The following is a 20,024-nucleotide window of genomic DNA, read 5'->3' on the forward strand; positions in this document are numbered from 1 at the left end:
CAAATCAGAACTACAGTGAGGTAGGTACCACTTCACGCTGGTCAGAATGGCCATCATTTAAAAAAAAAAAATAGAATTACCATGTAACATAGCAACCCCACTCCTGGACATATATCCAGACAAAACTACTATAATTCAAAAAGATACATGCACACTTACATTCATAGCAGCACGATTCACAATAGCTAAGACAAGGAAGCAACCTAAATGTTCTTTCACAGATGAATGGATAAATAAGATGTGGCGCATACACACAATACTATTCAGTCATAAAAGAGAATGGCACAATGCCATTTGCAGCAGTATGGATGCGACTAAAGAATATCATACTACGTCAGTCAGAAAGAGAAAGACAAATACCATGGTATCACTTTTATGTGGAATCTGAAATATGACACAAACGAACCTACCTATGAAACAGAAACAGAATTAGGAACAGACAGAACAGACTTCATAACTGAATCACTCTGCTGTACAGCAGTAATTAAGACAACATTTTAATTCAACTAAGCAATGGCACCCCACTCCAGTACTCTTGCCTGGAAAATCCCATGGACGGAGGAGCCTGGTAGGCTGCAATCCATGGGGTCGCTGAGGGTTGGACATGACTGAGCGACTTCACTTTCACTTTTCACTTTCCTGCATTGGAGAAGGAAATGGCAACCCACTCCAGTGTTCTTGCCTGGGGAATCCCAGGGACGGGGGAGCCTGGTGGGCTGCCGTCTATGGGGTCGCATGGAGTTGGACACGACTGAAGTGACTTAGCAGTAGCATACTTCAATAAAATAAACAAAAAAGTGTTCCTGATATATTATGGATGTAAATACTTTGTTTATATGTGTAATGCATCCCGTACTCTGTGGATTGGGCTCACTTTTATTTTATGGGATATATTTTTACAGATGTTTTTGCTTTAAATGTAGTCAAATTTATTAAACTTTTTCTTTTATAACTTGTACATTTTATATTTTGCTTAAGTAATCCTTGCCTACCCAAAATACAAATATGTTCCTCTGTTTTCTTTTAGAAGTGTTCAGGTACGGTTTTTCACACTTAAGGCTTTAACCCATCTGTTATTAATTTTGTTTGTGGTTAAAAGTAAGAACATAATTTTATTTTTTTCCAAATAGCTAGCCGTCCCAGCAACATTTATTGAACAGTCGCTTTAGTGTCTACCTCATCTTCACAGGTCCAGAGAGTCAGGCCTTTCATATACCAACCATCCGCATTTGTGTGGTTCTGTCTATGTGTTCCCCACTGTGGACTCTGTCTCACCCTGTAACAATACCGTGGGTGCGTGTGTGTGCGTGTGTATGTGTGTGTGTGTGTGTTAGTCGCTCAGTTGTGCCCGATTTTGCAACCCTGTGGACTGGAGCCCATCAGGATCCTCTGTCCAAAAAATTCTTCAGGCAAGAATACTGGAATGGGTAGCCATTCCCTTCTACAGGTGAATCTTCCTGACCCAGGGATCAAGCCTGGGTCTCCGGCATCACAGGCAGATTCTTTACCATCTGAGCCACCAGGGAAGCTCATTCTTAAAGCTTAATGAGTCCCCAACATTCAAAGAACTTCAAAATTGCCCTGGGTATTTTTGGCCCTTTGCTCTTCCATATATGCCATGAAATCAACTTTATGGTTTCATTACAAATCTTACTGGGATGTGTACTGGAATTACCTTGAATTTGTACATTTATTTGGGGAAATCTAACATCTTTATGACCTTGAGCTTCCCTATCTACAAATAAAATATTCCAAAACCCATGGCACATTTAATAAATTCATGTTATCCTCTTGTGGAGGCCACTCTAGTATTTTCTGTATCTTTTCAATTTTAGTATATGTGCTGCAAAAGCAAATACACCACCACCACTTTAGTATCACGGTAACGCACACAGAGGACCAACCAAACCAGCAAGCCAAATGTGCTCCTCAAATAACCATCCTCATTGTTTTTGAAACATAAAATTACCACAGAATCAAAAGGATTATTTAGAATAAATTTCTGAAAAATTATTTCCTGGGCTTGCTGACTCCCTGAGATAAATAATGCCATCCCTTGACATTTTTTTACAAGCTTATCTACTATTCCTTAAAACTCTTCAAGTGCCAAGTTCAGGAGAAGTAAGCTGTGTGTGAAAAATCATGTTTTAATTGTACACATAAAATAACTCATGGTTCATGCTTTGCTCACTTGAATAAGACTAGCTTCCTCACTGTGTTTTAATACTATAAAGAAGCAATTTTAAGTCAGGAATTCATCCAATCATTTAACAAAGCTACATTCAGAAAACTGGCAAGCTTTATAGAACATCTTTTAGAGGGCAAATATTATATTTATTTATGGTTCTACTCACCAGCTAGCATAATGTGAACATTCTAGTATGATTAATGACAACTGTGATTGTAACAGGAATGTATATTCACAGCTGGGTACTGAGAACCACTGTTTTATTTATTATTCATTATATCATTCAAAAAACAGATAGTGAGAGCTTTCTGTGTGATCTCGGTATACACAGTGCACTTTATATTAGTTGATTTCAATTTGCATTTGGAAATTAATGAAGTCATTCCTCATCTTCCCCAAAAGGATGCAGTTTGTCCCTGTTCTAAATCTCTATAAAAATTCAAATTTTGTTTCTGAAAGGCAATTATCATTTTCCCTTCCATTTCTGCTATTTGTAATACTGTGTAATGATCCATGCTAACATATAATATGGCACTATATGAATGAGGCATCAAGTCACACAAACTTGGGTTTGGTCTTTTCTGTGTACTGACTGTGTGACCTTGGACAAATTCCTTGGCCTCTTTAAGCCTTCGTTTCCTCATCTGTAAAATGAAGAAAATTTTATTGGGCTATATTATATGGTGGCTGTGAGAATACTGGTAAAGAGTTTAATCTGTAGTCTGTAATCAATTACCTATCATTATCAATATTATCATATTGTGTCCTCCCCTGCTTCCACTAAAATCTGAACTGCACCTTTCTAGAAGACAGAAGGCATATCTCGTCTTCTTTTAGATAGTTGACCATTTGGTGAGTACTGTCTATATAAGGCATACATAAAATAATTAATAAAGTCTGTTGAATTAAAGATAATTTTCTATCCATTATATTCAAAGATTAAAAAATTCTCCTATGTCTGGTTTCTCTAATTAATAGGCTACTTAAGGGCTGGTGGCAGTTGAATAAATAAATGAATGTGTGTGCGCTCAGTCATTCAATCACGTCCAATTTGTGACCCCATGGACTTGTAGCCCACCAGGCTTTTCTGTCCATGGACTTTTCCAGGCAAGAATACTGGAGCGCGTTGCCACTTCCTACTCCAAGGGATCCTCCCGACCCAGGGATCAAACCCATGTCTCTGGCATTCAGGACAGAGAGCTTATAAGTAGAAAATCAGTAACAAACACTTCATTATAAATAACTGAAGATGCCATGTATTACTGTTTGATAGACATACTATATTTTTCTTTCCTACATTTTTATGTTTACAGTGTAGAAAGGTACAGGTGTTTTGCTCCTAATTTTGCTGGTAGAAGAAACTCAGAAACCAAAGGATAACAACCATGATTGCTAACTAAGAAGGACCTACTGTATAGTACAGAGAACTAAACTCAGTATTTTAAATAACCTTTAAGGGAAAGGAATCTGAAAAAATATATAATATGTAAATGGATCACTTTGCTGAACATCAGAAACTAACACAATATCATACATAAACTATACCTCAATTTAAAACATTAATTTTGAAAATGACTGTATTTTTAACAAATTACCATGGGGAACATGGTCCAGGAGAATTCATATTCAAAAATATAAAGTTCAAAAATATTTTTCATGCCATCATGAGTCAAAGAGAATATAAACTAGATTCAGTAACTTTATAAAAAGAGTGGTTAAGAATCATGAAAATTTATTTGCACTAAACACATACCCAGAGGAGTAAGCAGAAAGTTACTTAAAGTTACTTCCTTAAAGAGGAAGCCATGACACCACCAGAGCACACTGCTACTTATCGCCATTAAATGCAACCCACTTTATCTGCTTTATGTTTCAGTTACAGTATTTACCAAATAATCAGCATTATTCAAACAGTTGTCTAATGATTCCTTCGGATGAATGAGATGAGATTACCGCCGATCATCTATCAAAATCGTTACCGTATTTGGTATGGAGACCCAGGTTAGGGATCATCCCGTGGGACCTTACATCTTACTCAGTTAGAGATTCTTAGATCTGTGATTCTGCCTGGATGCTGCATATCCAAGCCTGGGCTCTCAGTGCCGTTATCTACCTAGGAGCTTCAGACTGGGAGATATTCTATACTCCTGCCTCTCCTCCTTGTCTAATCAGTAAACAGAATTTTAACTCTTTCTCTTCAGGATCTCATGGTTCAGTCTTCTCTTCTTTATTCCCCTCCACGTTACTGCTGGAGATCAAACACCTCCCACCCTGCATCTGGATCACTATTGCACTTGCCTCCTCATGTTCATGCCTCCAGTCTCACCTCCCTCTAACCTCTCCTTTATCATGTCTCTAGAGTAACTGTCCTAAAACCCAAATTTGCTCTTGCCACTCTCCTGCTTAAAATCTTTCAGTGGTCTGCCAAAAATTATTAGGGTGAATCCAAACACCTTCAAATGGCATTCAAGATCATTCATGATCCACCCTCATCTTTTCTCTCCTGACTCATCTCTTGCTATTCCTCAGCCCCAAGAGTCGGCTACTGTTCCCCACAGCCAAGCAGCAATGTTCATGGTTCCCAGAATTTGCCATCCCCTTTCAAGCCTTCTCACCCATACACATACTGAACTGTGTGTTTTCCATAACGGCAGGCAAATCCCTAAAGAATCAGCTCAAATTTCAACCCATTCCGGGAAGTTATCTCTGATTTAAGTTTTCTGTCCCCCACCCTAATTTTCTGGGCTTCTCTGGTATATCAATGGTAAAGAATCCACCTGCCAATGCAGGAGACACGGGTTTGATCCCTGGGTCAGGAAGACCTCCAGAGAAGGAAATGGCAACCCATTCCAATATTCTTGCCCGGGAAATCATATGGACAGAGACTTGCGGGCTACAGTCCATGGGGCTGCAAAAAGTCAGACACAACTGAGCACACACACTCTAATTTTCTAGCACTTACACACATGCTCTGGAGAAGGCAATGACACCCCACTCCAGTACTCTTGCCTGGAAAATCCCATGGACAGAGGAGCCTGGTGGGCTGCAGTCCATGCGGTTGCGAAGAGTCGGACACGACTGAGCGACTTCATTTTCACTTATCACTTTCCTACATTGGAGAAAGAAATGGCAACCCACTCCAGTGTTCTTACCTGGAGAATCCCAGGGATGGGGGAGCCTGGTGGGAGGCCGTCTATGGGGTTGCAGAGTCAGACACGACTGAAGTGACTTAGCAGCAGCACACACATGCACACACTCATACTTCTTATTTAACCACTCTACTGATGTACTCCCATAGCAACTTAGGTATTTATCACTATTACTGGACTGTCTTTCATCTGTGTATTCTCATTGCTTGGTATATAATAGATGCACAACACATATATTGAGTAAAAAATTAATATCTTCTAGCTGTCTCCTCCTGAATGTTTTCTGAACATTCAGAAAACTAAGATCATGGCATCTGGTCTCATCACTTCATGGCAAATAGATGGGGAAACAATTGAAACAGTGACAAACTTTATTTTGGGGGCTCCAAAATCACTGCAGATGGTGACTGCAGCCATGAAATTAAAAGATGCTTGCTCCTTGGAAGAAAAGTTATGACCAACCTAGACAGCTTATTAAAAAGCAGAGACATTACTTTGCCAACAAAGGTCCGTCTAGTCAAAGCTATGGTTTTTCCAGTAGTCATGTATGAATGTGAGATTTGAACTATAAAGAAAGCTGAGTGCCAAAGAATTGATGCTTTTGAACTTTGGTGTTGGAGAAGACTCTTGAGAGTCCCTTGGACAGCAAGGAGATCCAACTAGTCCATGCTAAAGGAAATCAGTCCTGAATATCCAGGAAGGACTGATGCTGAAGCTGAAACTCTAGTACTTTGGCCACCTGATGCAAAGAACTGACTCACTGGAAAAGACCCTGATACTGGGAAAGATTGAAGGTGGGAGGAGAAGGGGACGACAGAGGATGAGATAGTTGGATGGCATCACCGATGCAATGGACATGAGTTTGAGTAAGCTCTGGGAGTTGGTGATGGACAGGGAAGCCTGGCGCGCTGCAGTCCATGGGGTCACAAAGAGTCAGACATGACTGAGCTACTGAACTCAACTGAACTAAACTGTTTCTTTGCTCACCCTGCCCCCTCTACTCATTGTTCAACCCACTTCATACTGGCTTGCACTTGTATTAGTCCACTGAAAGTGTTTTCCAAAACGTAACCAAAGACATCTGCTAAATTCGTCATTTTAAAAATTCTTCTCTTAGTTTTCAGCAATGTTGACACTCCCATCTTCTTGGAAACACCCATCTCTTGGTTGCCCAGGCACCACAGTCTCCCATCCATCCCTTCGCTCCAGCTATCTTTTCAGTCCCTAGAGCATACCAAGGTCCCCAAAAGTCTCTGCATGTACAATACCCTTGGTCTAGAACACGCCTGTAGTGTCCTTAATGTCCTCACATCAACTCTTACTGAAGCTTTAGACCAGCACTTCTCAAATCTCAATGTACACATAAGTCACACCTGGGGATTGTAACGTGCAGAGTCTGACTCAAAAGGCCTGGGATGGAACCCAAGACTCTGCATAGATCTAAGATGCTCCCAGGTGATGATCAAATATACCATGGACACGTTTTGAATAGCAAGGCTTTGTATCTCAGCTCCAACAACTTTTTCAGGGAAACTTTCTCTGATTCTACCTCACTTACACTCCTGACTCAATCAAATGCACAATTCCTACTTTCGCTGTATCATGTAACTTTCCATGATAGCTTTGGCTTATAATAACCTATATCCATCCTCCTCCCCCTCCCCCCCCTATTCCTAGCTAGTTCCTGGCATATTCATTTTTTGAAAAATGAATGAACAGTGTCTGTTGAGCCAGCCCCTGACTTAGTCTGAGTCATTCCCTTCAGGATGCTACACACCACACCACTCTGAGCTCAGCTCCTACAGAAATACAGCTCATCTGTGGTTAGCAGCATGTAAGATTTTCTATTCCTGCCAAGACTCACTCATCTAGGGTCTGCAGAGCTATGGCAGAAGAGTAATTCCATATGCACTGGTTTTTCTACTCTAACAAGCTGGTTGGCCATATCCTTCATATACACAGGCTACTAATGCTCCAGATTTTCCTGTGCTAGGTGTATAAGAAGCAGAGGAAAAAAGCAAATCCTGGTTAATGTGGTCCGATCCAAGTCTCCCTCCTCTGTCTTTTGCACTGACAAAAAGTTTCAGTACATTCTGAATTTTTTCCATTCAAAATTCATTGTTAGATTCTCAAAAAATTTATTTTTTTTACATTTAGGAAAATAATTTTGATTAAGAATACTGTAGAAAAATTATATAGGTTAATAGCTGGATACAACAGCTACTAGAACACTTACATGAAATAAGTTTTGAAGTGGAATATAATGGAAAAGTTTAATTGCATAAAACATGACAACCAGAAGCATTGCCACTGTTGCCAAGAGAACTGCCTGGAAAAAGTGCCAAAGCAAAACTAAAAATAAACAAATAAAACATAGTTTGAGATAAATCCCAGGAATGTCATTTCTCTCAACTAATAAGTACATAAAAATAGTCATTGCACATAGTAACAGAAATAATAAGACCTTAATGCTTGATTAAAATATTAATCATGTAATACCTTAGGAAAGACTGTTGTTCTTTAAATAAAATGTTTCAAGTATACTTCAGGGAAAAGATAATTTATCTTTAAATAGAAATTTTTTTTTCTCAATTCTGTTTGATGAACCCAGTGGCACCCCACTCCAGTACTCTTGCCTGGAAAATCCCATGGACAGAGGGGCCTGGTGGGCTGCAGTCCATGGGGTCGCTAAGAGTTGGGCATGACTGAGCGACTTCACTTTCACTTTTCACTTTCATGTATTGGAGAAGGAAATGGCAACCCACTCCAGTGCTCTTGCCTGGAGAGTCCCAGGGACGGGGGAGCCTGGTGGGCTGCCGTCTATGGGGTCGCACAGAGTCGGACACGACTGAAGTGGCCTAGCAGCAGCAGCAGCATCAGTATACTCAATTTTCTAAATGGTGATTTTTTAAAAACATATTATTTGCTTAAAATTTTTCATGTCATTTAATTGTATGTCAGACAGAGGCTGTTTTCCCTGAGTTGGGAGGAAGAGGGTGTGACTCTCTGATAGATGAGTGGTCAAATGTAAAACAGCTATAGCCTTATGGCATTTATAAATCACAGAATATACATAAACTATTTCTTGAAAAAGAAAGAAGTTTTAAAATAGTTTTAACAGCTTGAATTTTTTCCAGTAATTTTATTGTGTACTGAATTTTATAGAGAGTACACAGAATTTTCTAAAAGTACAAATCTGGAAGACTTAATTTCTTAGTCAAATTCTTCAAAGTTTCAACTGATTTTTCAAAGCACAAAACTGTCTTCACTGTATCTTAAAACAATGCTTAAAATGAGTAGTTATTTTTCATCCTGAAATTTCATTAAATGATTATTATCCCTAAAATGTATTTTTCTGAGTTTAGAATAACATTTACTCTGGTACTTTGTCTAATGCTAAATGTCATTTAACATGAATTTATTTCATATAATATCAACCTTAAAGAATGGGCAAAATAGGGCACAGTTTCACTGTACTGAACCTGTAGCGTCAAATAAGAAATTTCCAAGTGAGTTAGGAGATGTCTTCACATTTCACCTATGGGGACAAGGTTTACCACTAACAGGACATAATTACTCCCTAAGACGAGATGGGAACTGAGTCTAAGGAGCCGTGAGCGTGGTGGGACTGGATCCCTGTAACTGTGGGTAGTTCTGATCTGAGCAATAGCAGCAGCAAGAGAGAAAGGAAGGTTGGAGGAGACAGTCTGGGTTCTACAAATAGGTGCACAGCTGTACAAGTGTCTCAAATCACTAGAAAGAAACCCCAAATATTACGGGTTTGAGCAAGCTTTTGAGACTTGTTCCTAAGATTTCCAGCCCAATGAACAGAATATTTACCAAGAAAACATAGCTCAGTTAAGAAAAAGTCAATGGAAAATGTTATTCACTTTATAAAATTCACACTGTAACCAAATCTGATGGACACTGACATTATCACCTATCCCACACAGGAAATTATATCTGTATGTATCAGAAAGAATAGCAGTAACACCAAAGAAACCTTAAACACACACACAATTCTTGCCACAAAGAATACTCTGCCTTAAAAAAAGAAAGAAAGAAAAAAAAAAAAAGAACAAAAAATTTTTTAAAAGTTACAGAGTGAGGTTGAGGACCTTGGAAGGTCCCTGAAGTAAAAGAAAAATAACTACAAAGTCCTGCGAAGGAGGGAAAGCCCAGACTCAATTTTTGTCAACTGTCATAATGATGTTCTATACAGTAATTTTTTCCATCATCCCAGAATCAAATCCAGAGTCATACACACACATTTAGTTGCTGTTAAACATGGTATGGATATATAATATTCTATCACTTGACATAATATGCTTTTATTTAACTAATACTCTCTTGAAGGATATTTGATTTGTGTCCATTTTTTGTTGCTGTTGTTTTCAGTACGCCGACATGAATACCCTTTAAGTTTGTTTTCTTTACATCTTATTATTTATTTAGGATCTTTAGTATGATCATTCAGAACCCAGCAGGAAAACAGAAACCACAATAGCTATTTTAACAGAGAGAATTTAATATAGGGAACCCAGTTAGGTTTGGAAGTCTGCAAAGGCTAAAAGGGAGCACAGAGGTGAGAAGAAATAGTAAATGCGAGAAGCAAGGCCCGCTTGGAGCTGAAGCAACAAAGCAAAGAAGCTGGTTTGTTAGAAAGTTAGATACGCAGAGGCCCCTTGCTGAGCTGAGATAGTTTGTTCATAAGGAGGGAAGAGGAATGTTCATTAAAAAGACATTCTGAAAGGAACAGGAAATGCCTGGCATTCCTTCTCCATCTCTCCTTCAACTTAAAACAAACAAATAACTCTTCTGTGCTTCAGTAAAACAATCCAAACAAATACATGAAAACTTAAAAGAATTCTGCCACCATAAATGCTGAAACCCACCAAAATTCTGTAGTGATCTGTCTGGAAAGCAGTTTAAAAAGCACATATGATATTAAAGTTGGGCTTTATAGTGACCGTCATTATTTCAACTAAAGGAAAAAGAAAATACTGTAGGAATTAGGAAAAAAAAATAGGGAGTCAAATGATACCAGAACATTCCTCAGTTGTAAAAGTCATTTCAAGTCAATCATAATTTTTAAATTATAGGGGCTGATGGGCTGGCTGGTTTGAAGCAGTTTTCTGTGTGCTTGAGGATGTATGACGGTGCACAGAGAATGGTATCTTCTTCTGAGGCCTGACTGTCTCAGAAAGGAAAACCAAGGACACTGAAAGACACACACAGAGCTAGGCGAGAACCAGCAGTGAGCATCCGTGGCCAGTTCACTCAGAGGCCATGGGGATTTAATCTCTCTCAAGTCCTAATATATTAATAGTTTACATCACCTGACGTCCTAAAGCACAAAGAACTGCAGAAAAATCAATTTCAGCAGACTTGGGGACTACCTCCACCAAATAATTAGCTGTCAGGTGGCTAAATAAAGAAAGGAGCAAAGGCAACTAGCTTCACCGAATAAGCAGCACCGCATAACTCAAAAGTAGACGGGTGTCCTACATGGAACAGCTGAGAGTGAAGCCTACTATTTCCCACACAACTCTAAGGGACCCCCGTCTGGTGTGTAGCTCCAGCGCAGACCTCCCCCCCCCGGGTCGGCAGGAAGCCGGTTAAGGGCTGGCCGTCCAGGAGACAAGCACTTGGCAGTCGTTTCCTGTGTGAAAAGCCCACTGCTGTCCTGCATTCCTCAGGGCGCCTTTCTCCTCCTCTCAGAGGATGTTGCTCTTCCACAGGAAGAGGAAGGAACCAGTTGTTACTGGATGTGTGGGCTGAGGCTGTCGGGCATTTTCAGCATGCCTCGGTCTCAGCTGTGGGAACTGGGGATGCGGCTTAGATTCCCAGGCCTGGGTCAGCCCCGAGTGCGGCAGTTTAGAAACACAGGAGCTCAGGAAGTTGGAAGGCAGAAATGATACCTGGAATTTTAACAGCTCCAGTTCCCAGCAATGTGCTCAATTTCTAAAGGAAATTCAAAAAGGTATTTACTCTGTTGGGCTCCCAAAGAGCATATTTTATAAAATCCTTCTGTAAATTCTCTGTCCCTCCATTTCATATAGAAAAGTTTAAGTCCTAAACCCCTTTTGTCAACAGGTTATAAAGACCAGTTTTATTGCACAAATTTTAAACTAGGACGAAGCCTAAAATTTTAATTAGTATAAAATTTTTGGTAAAAGGAAACACAATTTAAGCTTTCTTTCTCTGTGACCTTGAAACTTGAAGGGAGTGAAGCTCAAATTAGTTAATCCTTAATGGACAGCTAAGTCAAACACTTAGGGACTTATGATTACTATGATTTTTATCAAAAAGTATATTTGGAGAAAAAAAAGAAAGCCTCTGACCCACACTATTAATCTCCCTTTACAGTGGTACTTAGTAAATCAGCTTTTTAAAAAAGCCATGTTCCTTTAACAGACTAAAAAGTTTTAGTTGGTTGCTTTTTTCCATAATCCCAAAACACATTTTTTAAAAAAAAGTCAGTTATCTCATTTACAACTGTTTGTAGTTCTTATAACATATGGGTCATGATGTACCCAAGCAAGGATGAAACTAATTTGAAAATAGTCTCATTCTCTCTAATGTTTTTTCTAAAATAACTTGTATCTGAAAAAAAAAAAAATGTTTTCTATTCTAAAGGGTAAGAGATTTATGGAACTGTATTTTTTCTTATTTACTTGTTAGTTACCATGTGTGACTTTTTTTTTTTTTTTTAATGCTTTGACAATTTAATTACTTTATTTCTTTTAGTTTCAAAGAGTGAGGTTTTAAAATTATTTCTCAACTCTGCTAAGAATTCAAGTTTTACTCCTAATATCTAACAGTTACACAACTTTTTGAGACACTGAATTAAAAAAAAAAAGTATTACTGTATCTCACTTGACACATTCACTATCATTTGAAATTAAGACTAAATGTCTTAATAACATGAGGCTAAACTGTGGAAAGCACCTCTGTGTCAAGTCCAGAGCTGAGTTTTACAAATGCCTATGTTCAATTTCTTTCAAACACTTAAGAATGGGGACAGAAGAAAAATATTGAGGGCCACTGAACCAATGCCTAAAGATCCCATAAAAATGCCTTTTCCTAAAGCTTAGTAAGTACCAACAACAAAAATACAAACTTTTTTAGTTTTGGAAATCATATGCACTAAACTAACAAGTCAAATGCTACCTTATAAACTATTGCAAAGTTTAAACACTTAAAAAAGAACTTCACCTACCCCAAATTTTAGAAGCTCTTTATATGATAATCCAGGAATGTTATCATACAGAAAAGCAGTGTAAGCAGAAGCTTTGTGCAACATGATTTTTATTAGTTTTCCTGGAAAGGTAAATGGGGTATCTGAGGACAAAATGCTGTATATTGCCAATTTACACTTTCTAAATTACAAATTTTAGTTTTGAGACTTTTAGGTTTGCATACACTATTCTTTCAAATAAGTCTTTCCAAATCTTTGCTTACACAAGCAGTTAGAACTGGAATAATTCTGAACTAGTTATGTAATGTTGTCTAGTAACCAGGATGAACTGTTGCCACAACATCCATGGAGATATCCTCTCTGCATTGGCAAGTTTATTCTGTCTGTCCTTTCATTTTATCAATACATCAGTATTTCTCAGATAGCATGTACCATATGACAACCTTCATGAGACTGGATTAACTTTTTTCTTCCTAAAAGTAGGCTGATGTGACCATCTTTCCAGAAGGGGAAATCAATGAACTTTGCTAAAAAATGCAAATCTAAAGGACACCTCGGAAGGAAGAGAGTGTTTCACCACTGTCCTTCTCCAAGTCAAAGAAACAGTACAGTATCTCTTGCTTTGATTCAGCTGACCACTTTCTTGATCCCAGAAAAGAAGATAGAAAAATCAAAGGTCTTTTTCCTCTCAGCAACTCCTCTGGTAAAATGATGCTGAACCGGGAGATAATCTCGGCCACCCGGAGATTACTCAGGGCTCCACCTTACTGTCCCTGGAGACAGGAGACAGGGAATCCCACAGCTGACATCCAATCTGTCAGGAAATCCTCTTGGCTCTGCCTTCAAAATATCAATACATTCAGAATCAGATCACTTAAAACCACCTCCTCTGCACCGTGGATCAAGCGACTGCTGCCTCCTGTCTGATGATTTCATTAGCTTCCAAACTGGTCTCTTTGCTCTCCTCCACTTCCTTTTCCCAGTTCTTTGGCCACCTGATGTGAAGAGCTGACTCACTGAAAAAGACCCTGATGCTGGGAAGGATTGAGGGCAAAGAGGAGAAGGGGGCGACAGAGGATGAGATAATTGGATGGCATCACCAACTCAATGGACATGAGTTTAAGCAAACTCCAGGAGACAGGGAAGGACAGGGAAGCCTGGTGTGCTGCAGTCCATGGAGTCGCAAAGAATTGGACCCGACTGAGCTACGAAACACCACCACCACCACCACCACCACCACCTTCGCCAGCTGATTTTCAACACAGCGGCCAGAGTGAAGCTATTACAACACTTGCCAATCATGCCTCTTTCTCTGAAGGAAGCCCACCCCCAGGCGGTGGATCCTCCTTACTCTCAGTCTGGCCTTCTATCACTGCGCCCACTGGCCTGGAGTTGCCTCCCCACAGATTCTTCTCATTTGTTCACTTCATTCCTTCAGTTCCTTCCACAAACATCACCTTTCACGTGACTCCTGTCCTGACCACACTATCTAAATGCACCCCTCTTCCTCCCTGAGTTCAGTGCCATCTACACCTTTGCATTGTTTCTACTATACTACATGGTCTATTTCTAAAATCTGTGAATTGCTTGTCTCCCCCTCTAAAATATAATGTAGGCTTCCCTGGTACAGGCACCTTTTGTTACTCATGAAGTGTGGATTGAGAGCTAAAACTCTGTGTGGGCAGGTATGCTCCTGGCATTCTCCCACATCTGCTAGCCCATGCGTTAGGCAACGTCAGAGACTCCAGATGAGACAGACGCCCTTACCTTACTAGGGTACGTATCACATTTTCAGTCACTTCTGAGGCATCTACTTATACCTTGCTTTCCCCACCTGGAATGTCCCTATCAAAATTCTACCCATCTCCAGTCAGGTCAAGACCTGGTCAAAGGTTTTTTTTTTTTCTTTAAGAGACGTCTTGTTTCCTGTAGCCCATTCATGACCTTTTTCTGAATCCTTCTGTTAATAATCTTTCATTTGACAATTGTATACCCTTGGCATCTGGACTTCCCAGGTGGCACTAGTGGTAAGAACCTGCCTGACAATATAGGAGATGTAAGAGACGTGGGTTCAATCCCTGGGTCGGGAAGATCCTCTGGAGGAGGGGCATGGCAACCCAATCCAGTATTCTTGCCTGAAAAATACCCAAGACAGAGGAGCCTAGTGGGCTATAGTCCATAGGTCATAAAGAGTTAGACACAACTAAAGCAACTTATACTCTTGCCTGGAAAATCCCATGGATGGAGGAGCCTGGTGGGCTGCAGTCCATGGGGTCGCTAAGAGTCGGACACAACTGAGCGACTTCACTTTCACTTCTCACTTTCATGCATTGGAGAAGGAAATGGCAACCCACTCCAGTGTTCTTGCCTGGAGAATCCCAGGGACGGGGGAGCCTGGTGGGCTATTGTCTATGGGTTCGCACAGAGTTGGACACGACTGAAGCGACTCAGCAGCAGCAGCAGCAAAGCAACTTAGTATGCACTCTTGGCATCTAGTATTTTGAAACCAACACTTATATTGTGTTTTCTCTCTACCTAGGTTATAAGTTTCTTGAGGTGAGGCAGACACCCTGACATCCTGTCTTCAGGATATCATGTGATGCCTCCATGCAGTGTGGCTTTAAATATTTTGACTGATGAAGCAAAGAAAAGAGACTGTAGACTTTGATTTTCTCCTGTAATGCAATTGTCGATTCTCAGTTATTTAAGTAAATTTAACCCGGAAACTGTCCCTAATTCTAAAGAAAGGCATATATTATGTTCATACTCTACACAGTTCCCAGAGAGAAAACGAGAAATGCAGTTGTCTGAGAAGAGTCCATTGTTTTGATAGTCAATCAATGGAACATGAGCAAGATCGACAATTCCATTGCGGTCATTTGTTGGGAAAAAAAATAATAAAATACATCAAAACCTAGGAATCTAGTTTATCTAAAAATAACAATTTTAGTAATCTTAGTATTTTAAGTAAATTTTGCTTAGTCAGTATTTTTAAGAAATGCCACTTTATATAGACAATTGCTCCTTGAAAGAAAAGCTATGACAAACCTAAACAGCATGTTAAAAACCAGAGACATCACGCTTCCCTGGCAGGTCAGTGGCTGGGACTCTGAGCTTCCAATGCAGGGGGTGTGAGTTCAATCCCTGGTTAGGGAACTAGAATCCGTATGTTGCATTGCACAGCCAAATAAGTAAAATAAATATGTAGTTTTCTTTCTTTCTTTTTTTTTTTAAAGGGAGACATCACTTTGGCACAAAGGTCCATATAGTCAAAGCTATGGTTTTTCCAGTAGTTGTGTACGGATGTGATGTCTAGACCATAAAGAAGGCTGCTGCTACTGCTAATTCATTTCAGTCGTGTCCGACTCTGCGACCCCACAGACAGCAGCCCACCAGGCTCCCCCGTCCCTGGGATTCTCCAGGCAAGAACACTGGAGTGGGTTGCCATTTCCTTCTCCAATGCATGAAAGTGAAAAGTGAAAGTGAAGTCGCTCAGTCGTATCCGACTCCTAGCGATCCCATGGACTGCAGCCTACCAGGCTCCTCCGTCCATGGGATTTTCCAGGCAAGAGTACTGGAGTGGGGTGTCATTGCCTTCTCCAAAGAAGGCTGAGCACCAAAGAACTGATGCTTTCAAATTGTGGTGCTAGAAAAGACTCTCGAGAGTCTCTTGGACAGCAAGGAGATCAAACCAGTCAATCTTAAAGGAAATCAACTCTGAATATTCATGCAAGGACTGACTGATGCTGAAGCTCCAATACTTCGGGCACCTGATTCGAAGAGCTGACTCATTGGAAAAGACTCTGATGCTAGGAAAGATTGAAGGCAAGAGGAGAAGAGGGTGACAGGATGAGAGGGATGGCTGGCATCACCAACTCAGTGGACGTAAGTTTGAGCAAACTCCAGGAGACGGTGAAGGACAGGGAAGCCTGGTGTGCTGCAGTCCAAGGGGTCACAGAGTTGGACAGAACTGAGTGACTAAACAACAACAGAGAAATTCCTGTCTTGCTTGCCTAGTGAGGGGAGGGGCTGAGGATGTAGCCACACCACATGTCAACCTAATGTTGAATGGCTCTGTATAATTTTGATGACAAAATCTTGGTCTATTTCTAAAGAATAAATGAAAACATTAAAATACTCAGTGAGAATCTTGAACTAAATAATCTTCAGAAGATCAGAATTTAACAAGTGACAATGTAATTGGAATAAGATTCAGAAGTTTGAGATCATTTTTAAACTATGTCTATGTGACAGCCTTTACAGAAACATTTTTTTTTATCAACAAAGCTTTAAAAATGCAGATTGGGAACAGCTTATTTTGATCCTGAACTATTGTATCAAATTTCCTGCCTGGCATTAGAGACACAAGTGCAAGCCACAAAGATACCAGCTGTTACACTGTATCCCATAATTTCTTCTCTGTTGTAAGAAGGCATCAGAGCACAGATATCAATACACTAAGATCTAGAAATCTGCCTGAATGTAATATTAAATCAAGTCGAAACAGGAACAGAAGCCAATTATTTCTTATATCATAAACAGTCTGCCTTTATCCTATTAATAAATTTCACAAATTAGGTTTTAAAGAGTAATCTTTTTATATCTCATCTTGATGAAAATGAATTTCTAAAGAAATGTTCTTCCAGTCTGCAAAAACCAAACAAATCTCTAAAATAAATAGTAACCACAATAACAAAAACCACCTTTAAATACGGCTTTTTTTTTTTTTGGCTTCCAACATTTCTCTGGGTTTTTAAATTATAATCACATGCAAAGTTCACACCACACTAGTGCTTTATGCCAGAATAGAAACAAATATCCTTTACAATTATGCTTGACTTGTTGTGCAGAAGCAAAAGAAAAGCAGCCAATATGTAGAGGAGATGACAGATTAAGAAATACTTACCACGAAATTAGTGGGCTTCCCTGGTAACTCAGATTGGTAAAGAATCTGCTTGCAATGCAGAAGACTCAGGTTCAATCCCTGTATTGGGAAGATCCCCTGGAGAAGGGAATGGCAACCCACTCCAGTATTCTTGCCTAGAGAATTACATGGACAGAAGAGCCTGGTGGGCTACAGTCCATGGGATTGTAATGAGTTCATGGGATCGCAAAGAGTCGGATTCGACTGAGTGACTTCACTTTCACTTTTCACTCTCATGCATTGGAGAAGGAAATGGCAACCCACTCCAGTGTTCTTGCCTGGAGAATTCCAGGGACGGGGGAGCCTGGTGGGCTGCCGTCTATGAGGTCGCACAGAATCAGACACAACTGAAGTGACTTAGCAGTATAGAGAACAGACTTGTGATGGCCAAGGCAGGGAGATGGATTGGGAGGTTGGGGTTAGCAGATGCAAACTATTGTGTGTAGGATGGATAAAATAACAAGATAAAAACACAGGTTTCTGTGTAACACAGAAACTGTATTCCCTGTGATAAACCATGATGGAAAATAATATTTTTAAAATGTATATATGTATATAACAGAATCACTTTGCTGTACAGCAGAAATTAACATAACATTGTAAATCAACTACACTTCAATTTGGAAAAAAAAAAAAGAATTGTCATCTTGAGGTCCTACCTACTCTGTATTCCTGAGTCAGTTGCTCAGCAGTGTCTGACTCTGTGATCCCATGGACTGTAGCCCACCAGGCTCCTCTGTCCATGGGATTCTCCAGGCAAGAATACTGGAGTGGGTAGCCATTCTCTTTTTCAGGGCATCTTCCTGATCCAGGGATCAAACCGAGGTCTGCAACGCAGGCAGATTCTTTACCCATCTGAGCCACCAGGAAGCCCTGGCATTCCTGAGTTAAGGTCCCATAATGTAGACACTTGACTCTGATGCTTCTGCAACACCATCCAGGGACAGACAGCCTGCTATCTCTTGCTAGCTGGAATTTATGCGCATCTCCATAGCATACTATCGAGAACACCAGGATTCCTCAGGTCATGAGGCTTTGCAAAGTTTGAAGGGTACTGGCAAGGAGAGTGAGTCTCAAAGTTCAGACCAAAGACTTTTGATGATCTCTTGTATCTTCTAGGACAGAAATACCCAATTTTAGTCTACCAACTACCTCACAGGAAGGCAGCACATCTCAAAAGCCACTTATCTTTTGCTCCTCTCACTACTGGGGCAAAAACTCAACTCATCAGAATTTATAAATTTCAACAGCGGGCCTTTTGAGTAATTCATTGAACATTAATGTATTGAGCACCTACTATAAGCTAAGCACTGTGGCAAGAATTTGATGTCTAGTTAATTTTTAATCTCATAAATAACTTATTAATGCAGGAATGCTCACAGGTTTATTTTGTAAACATGAACATTGTAAGAGATAAGATCACAGACCTGCTTGAGGTCCTAGTGCATGCGTGCTAAGTCACTTCAGTCGAGTCCCACTCTTTGTGACCCTATAGACCCTATAGGGCCCATCAAGCTCCTCTGTCCCAAGGAATTCTCCAGGCAAGAGTACTGGAGTGGGCTGTCATTTCCTCCTCCAGGGGATCTTCCCGACCCAGGGACTGAACCCACATCTCTTATGTGTCCTGTACCGGCAGGTGGGCTCTTTACCACTAGCACCACCTGGAAAATTACCAACAATTCTTGGGATTCTCTTTGACAACCAGCCCCTAGGCTGACCCTCCAGCTGATTTCCTGTCTCTGGAACTTCTTATGGCTGATCTGGGAGTCTTTTGTGCATGGAATTCACCCTAAAAGACCCTTTAATAAGCAGACTTCTTTCTGACACAGGATAGACTCAGGATAGACTAGTTCTCTGCAGAATTCCTCGACAATAAATACAATTCTTGAGATCTACTGGAAAGTTTATAATATTGTAATGTCAAGGGTTTGTCTTGCTTGTTTTCTTTTTTTTGGCCACATATGAATAATTTACCCCCAATATTTAACTATACTGACACTATTTCAGTAGTGTTGCCAAAGACTATGCCATTCCTCCCATTTGTTTTTAGGACTAGTTTTGCTCTAACAGAATTGATAGCAGAAATGATCTGCCTTGCAAAGATTAAGCACACTCAAAGTGAAAGGCTAAAACTCAATTTTTTAAGACTTCGGATACACTGATAAATTGTATGTATGCAAATACACCTTAATTTTTGGATTATCCATCAAGAGAGATGAACAAAGGAAAATGACTACCTTTCTTACAGCTCTAAGGAGAACAGAAGCAAGTTTAGCACCTCCGAAAGGCAATTAGGAAAAAAGGAAATCTGTTCTCCAACAGCACGTGAAATGTCACGTGGACTACCTTAAGAGGAGGTGAGACAGCATGGATTCTCCTGCCCTCAAGGTCCTCAAACTACTTTTCTGGAATCTGGTACTGCTCCCCCTGGTGGCAATTTAGACACATTGTAAGTTGACTTTTCATACAAGGTTTTTTCTAAACTGTTAGGCTACTTAAGTCAATTTTATAATCTTTTCTCCCACACACTTTTTAAGGAAAATGGATTATGCCAAACAATTA

At 40.0% G+C, this 20,024-nt stretch overlaps 1 protein-coding gene and 1 non-coding gene across 6 annotated transcripts in view; both read right to left on the reverse strand.

Moving 5' to 3' along the window:
- Positions 1 to 20,024, reverse strand: part of POC1B (POC1 centriolar protein B) — a 105,036-nt gene that overhangs the window by 16,609 nt on the left and 68,403 nt on the right. The window contains exon 11 of one of the 5 annotated variants that reach the window (XM_005206058.5): positions 12,036 to 18,577. Within the exon in view, the coding sequence (XP_005206115.1) occupies positions 18,536 to 18,577 (42 nt within the window). The 3' untranslated portion in view covers positions 12,036 to 18,535. 5 annotated transcript variants of the gene reach the window in all.
- On the reverse strand, positions 1,753 to 1,855 carry LOC112446852 (U6 spliceosomal RNA). Its single transcript, XR_003034938.1, has one exon. It is a non-coding gene; the product is annotated as a U6 spliceosomal RNA (small nuclear RNA).

The sequence above is a fragment of the Bos taurus genome, chromosome 5, assembly GCF_002263795.3.
Source record: "Bos taurus isolate L1 Dominette 01449 registration number 42190680 breed Hereford chromosome 5, ARS-UCD2.0, whole genome shotgun sequence".
NCBI lineage: Eukaryota > Metazoa > Chordata > Mammalia > Artiodactyla > Bovidae > Bos > Bos taurus.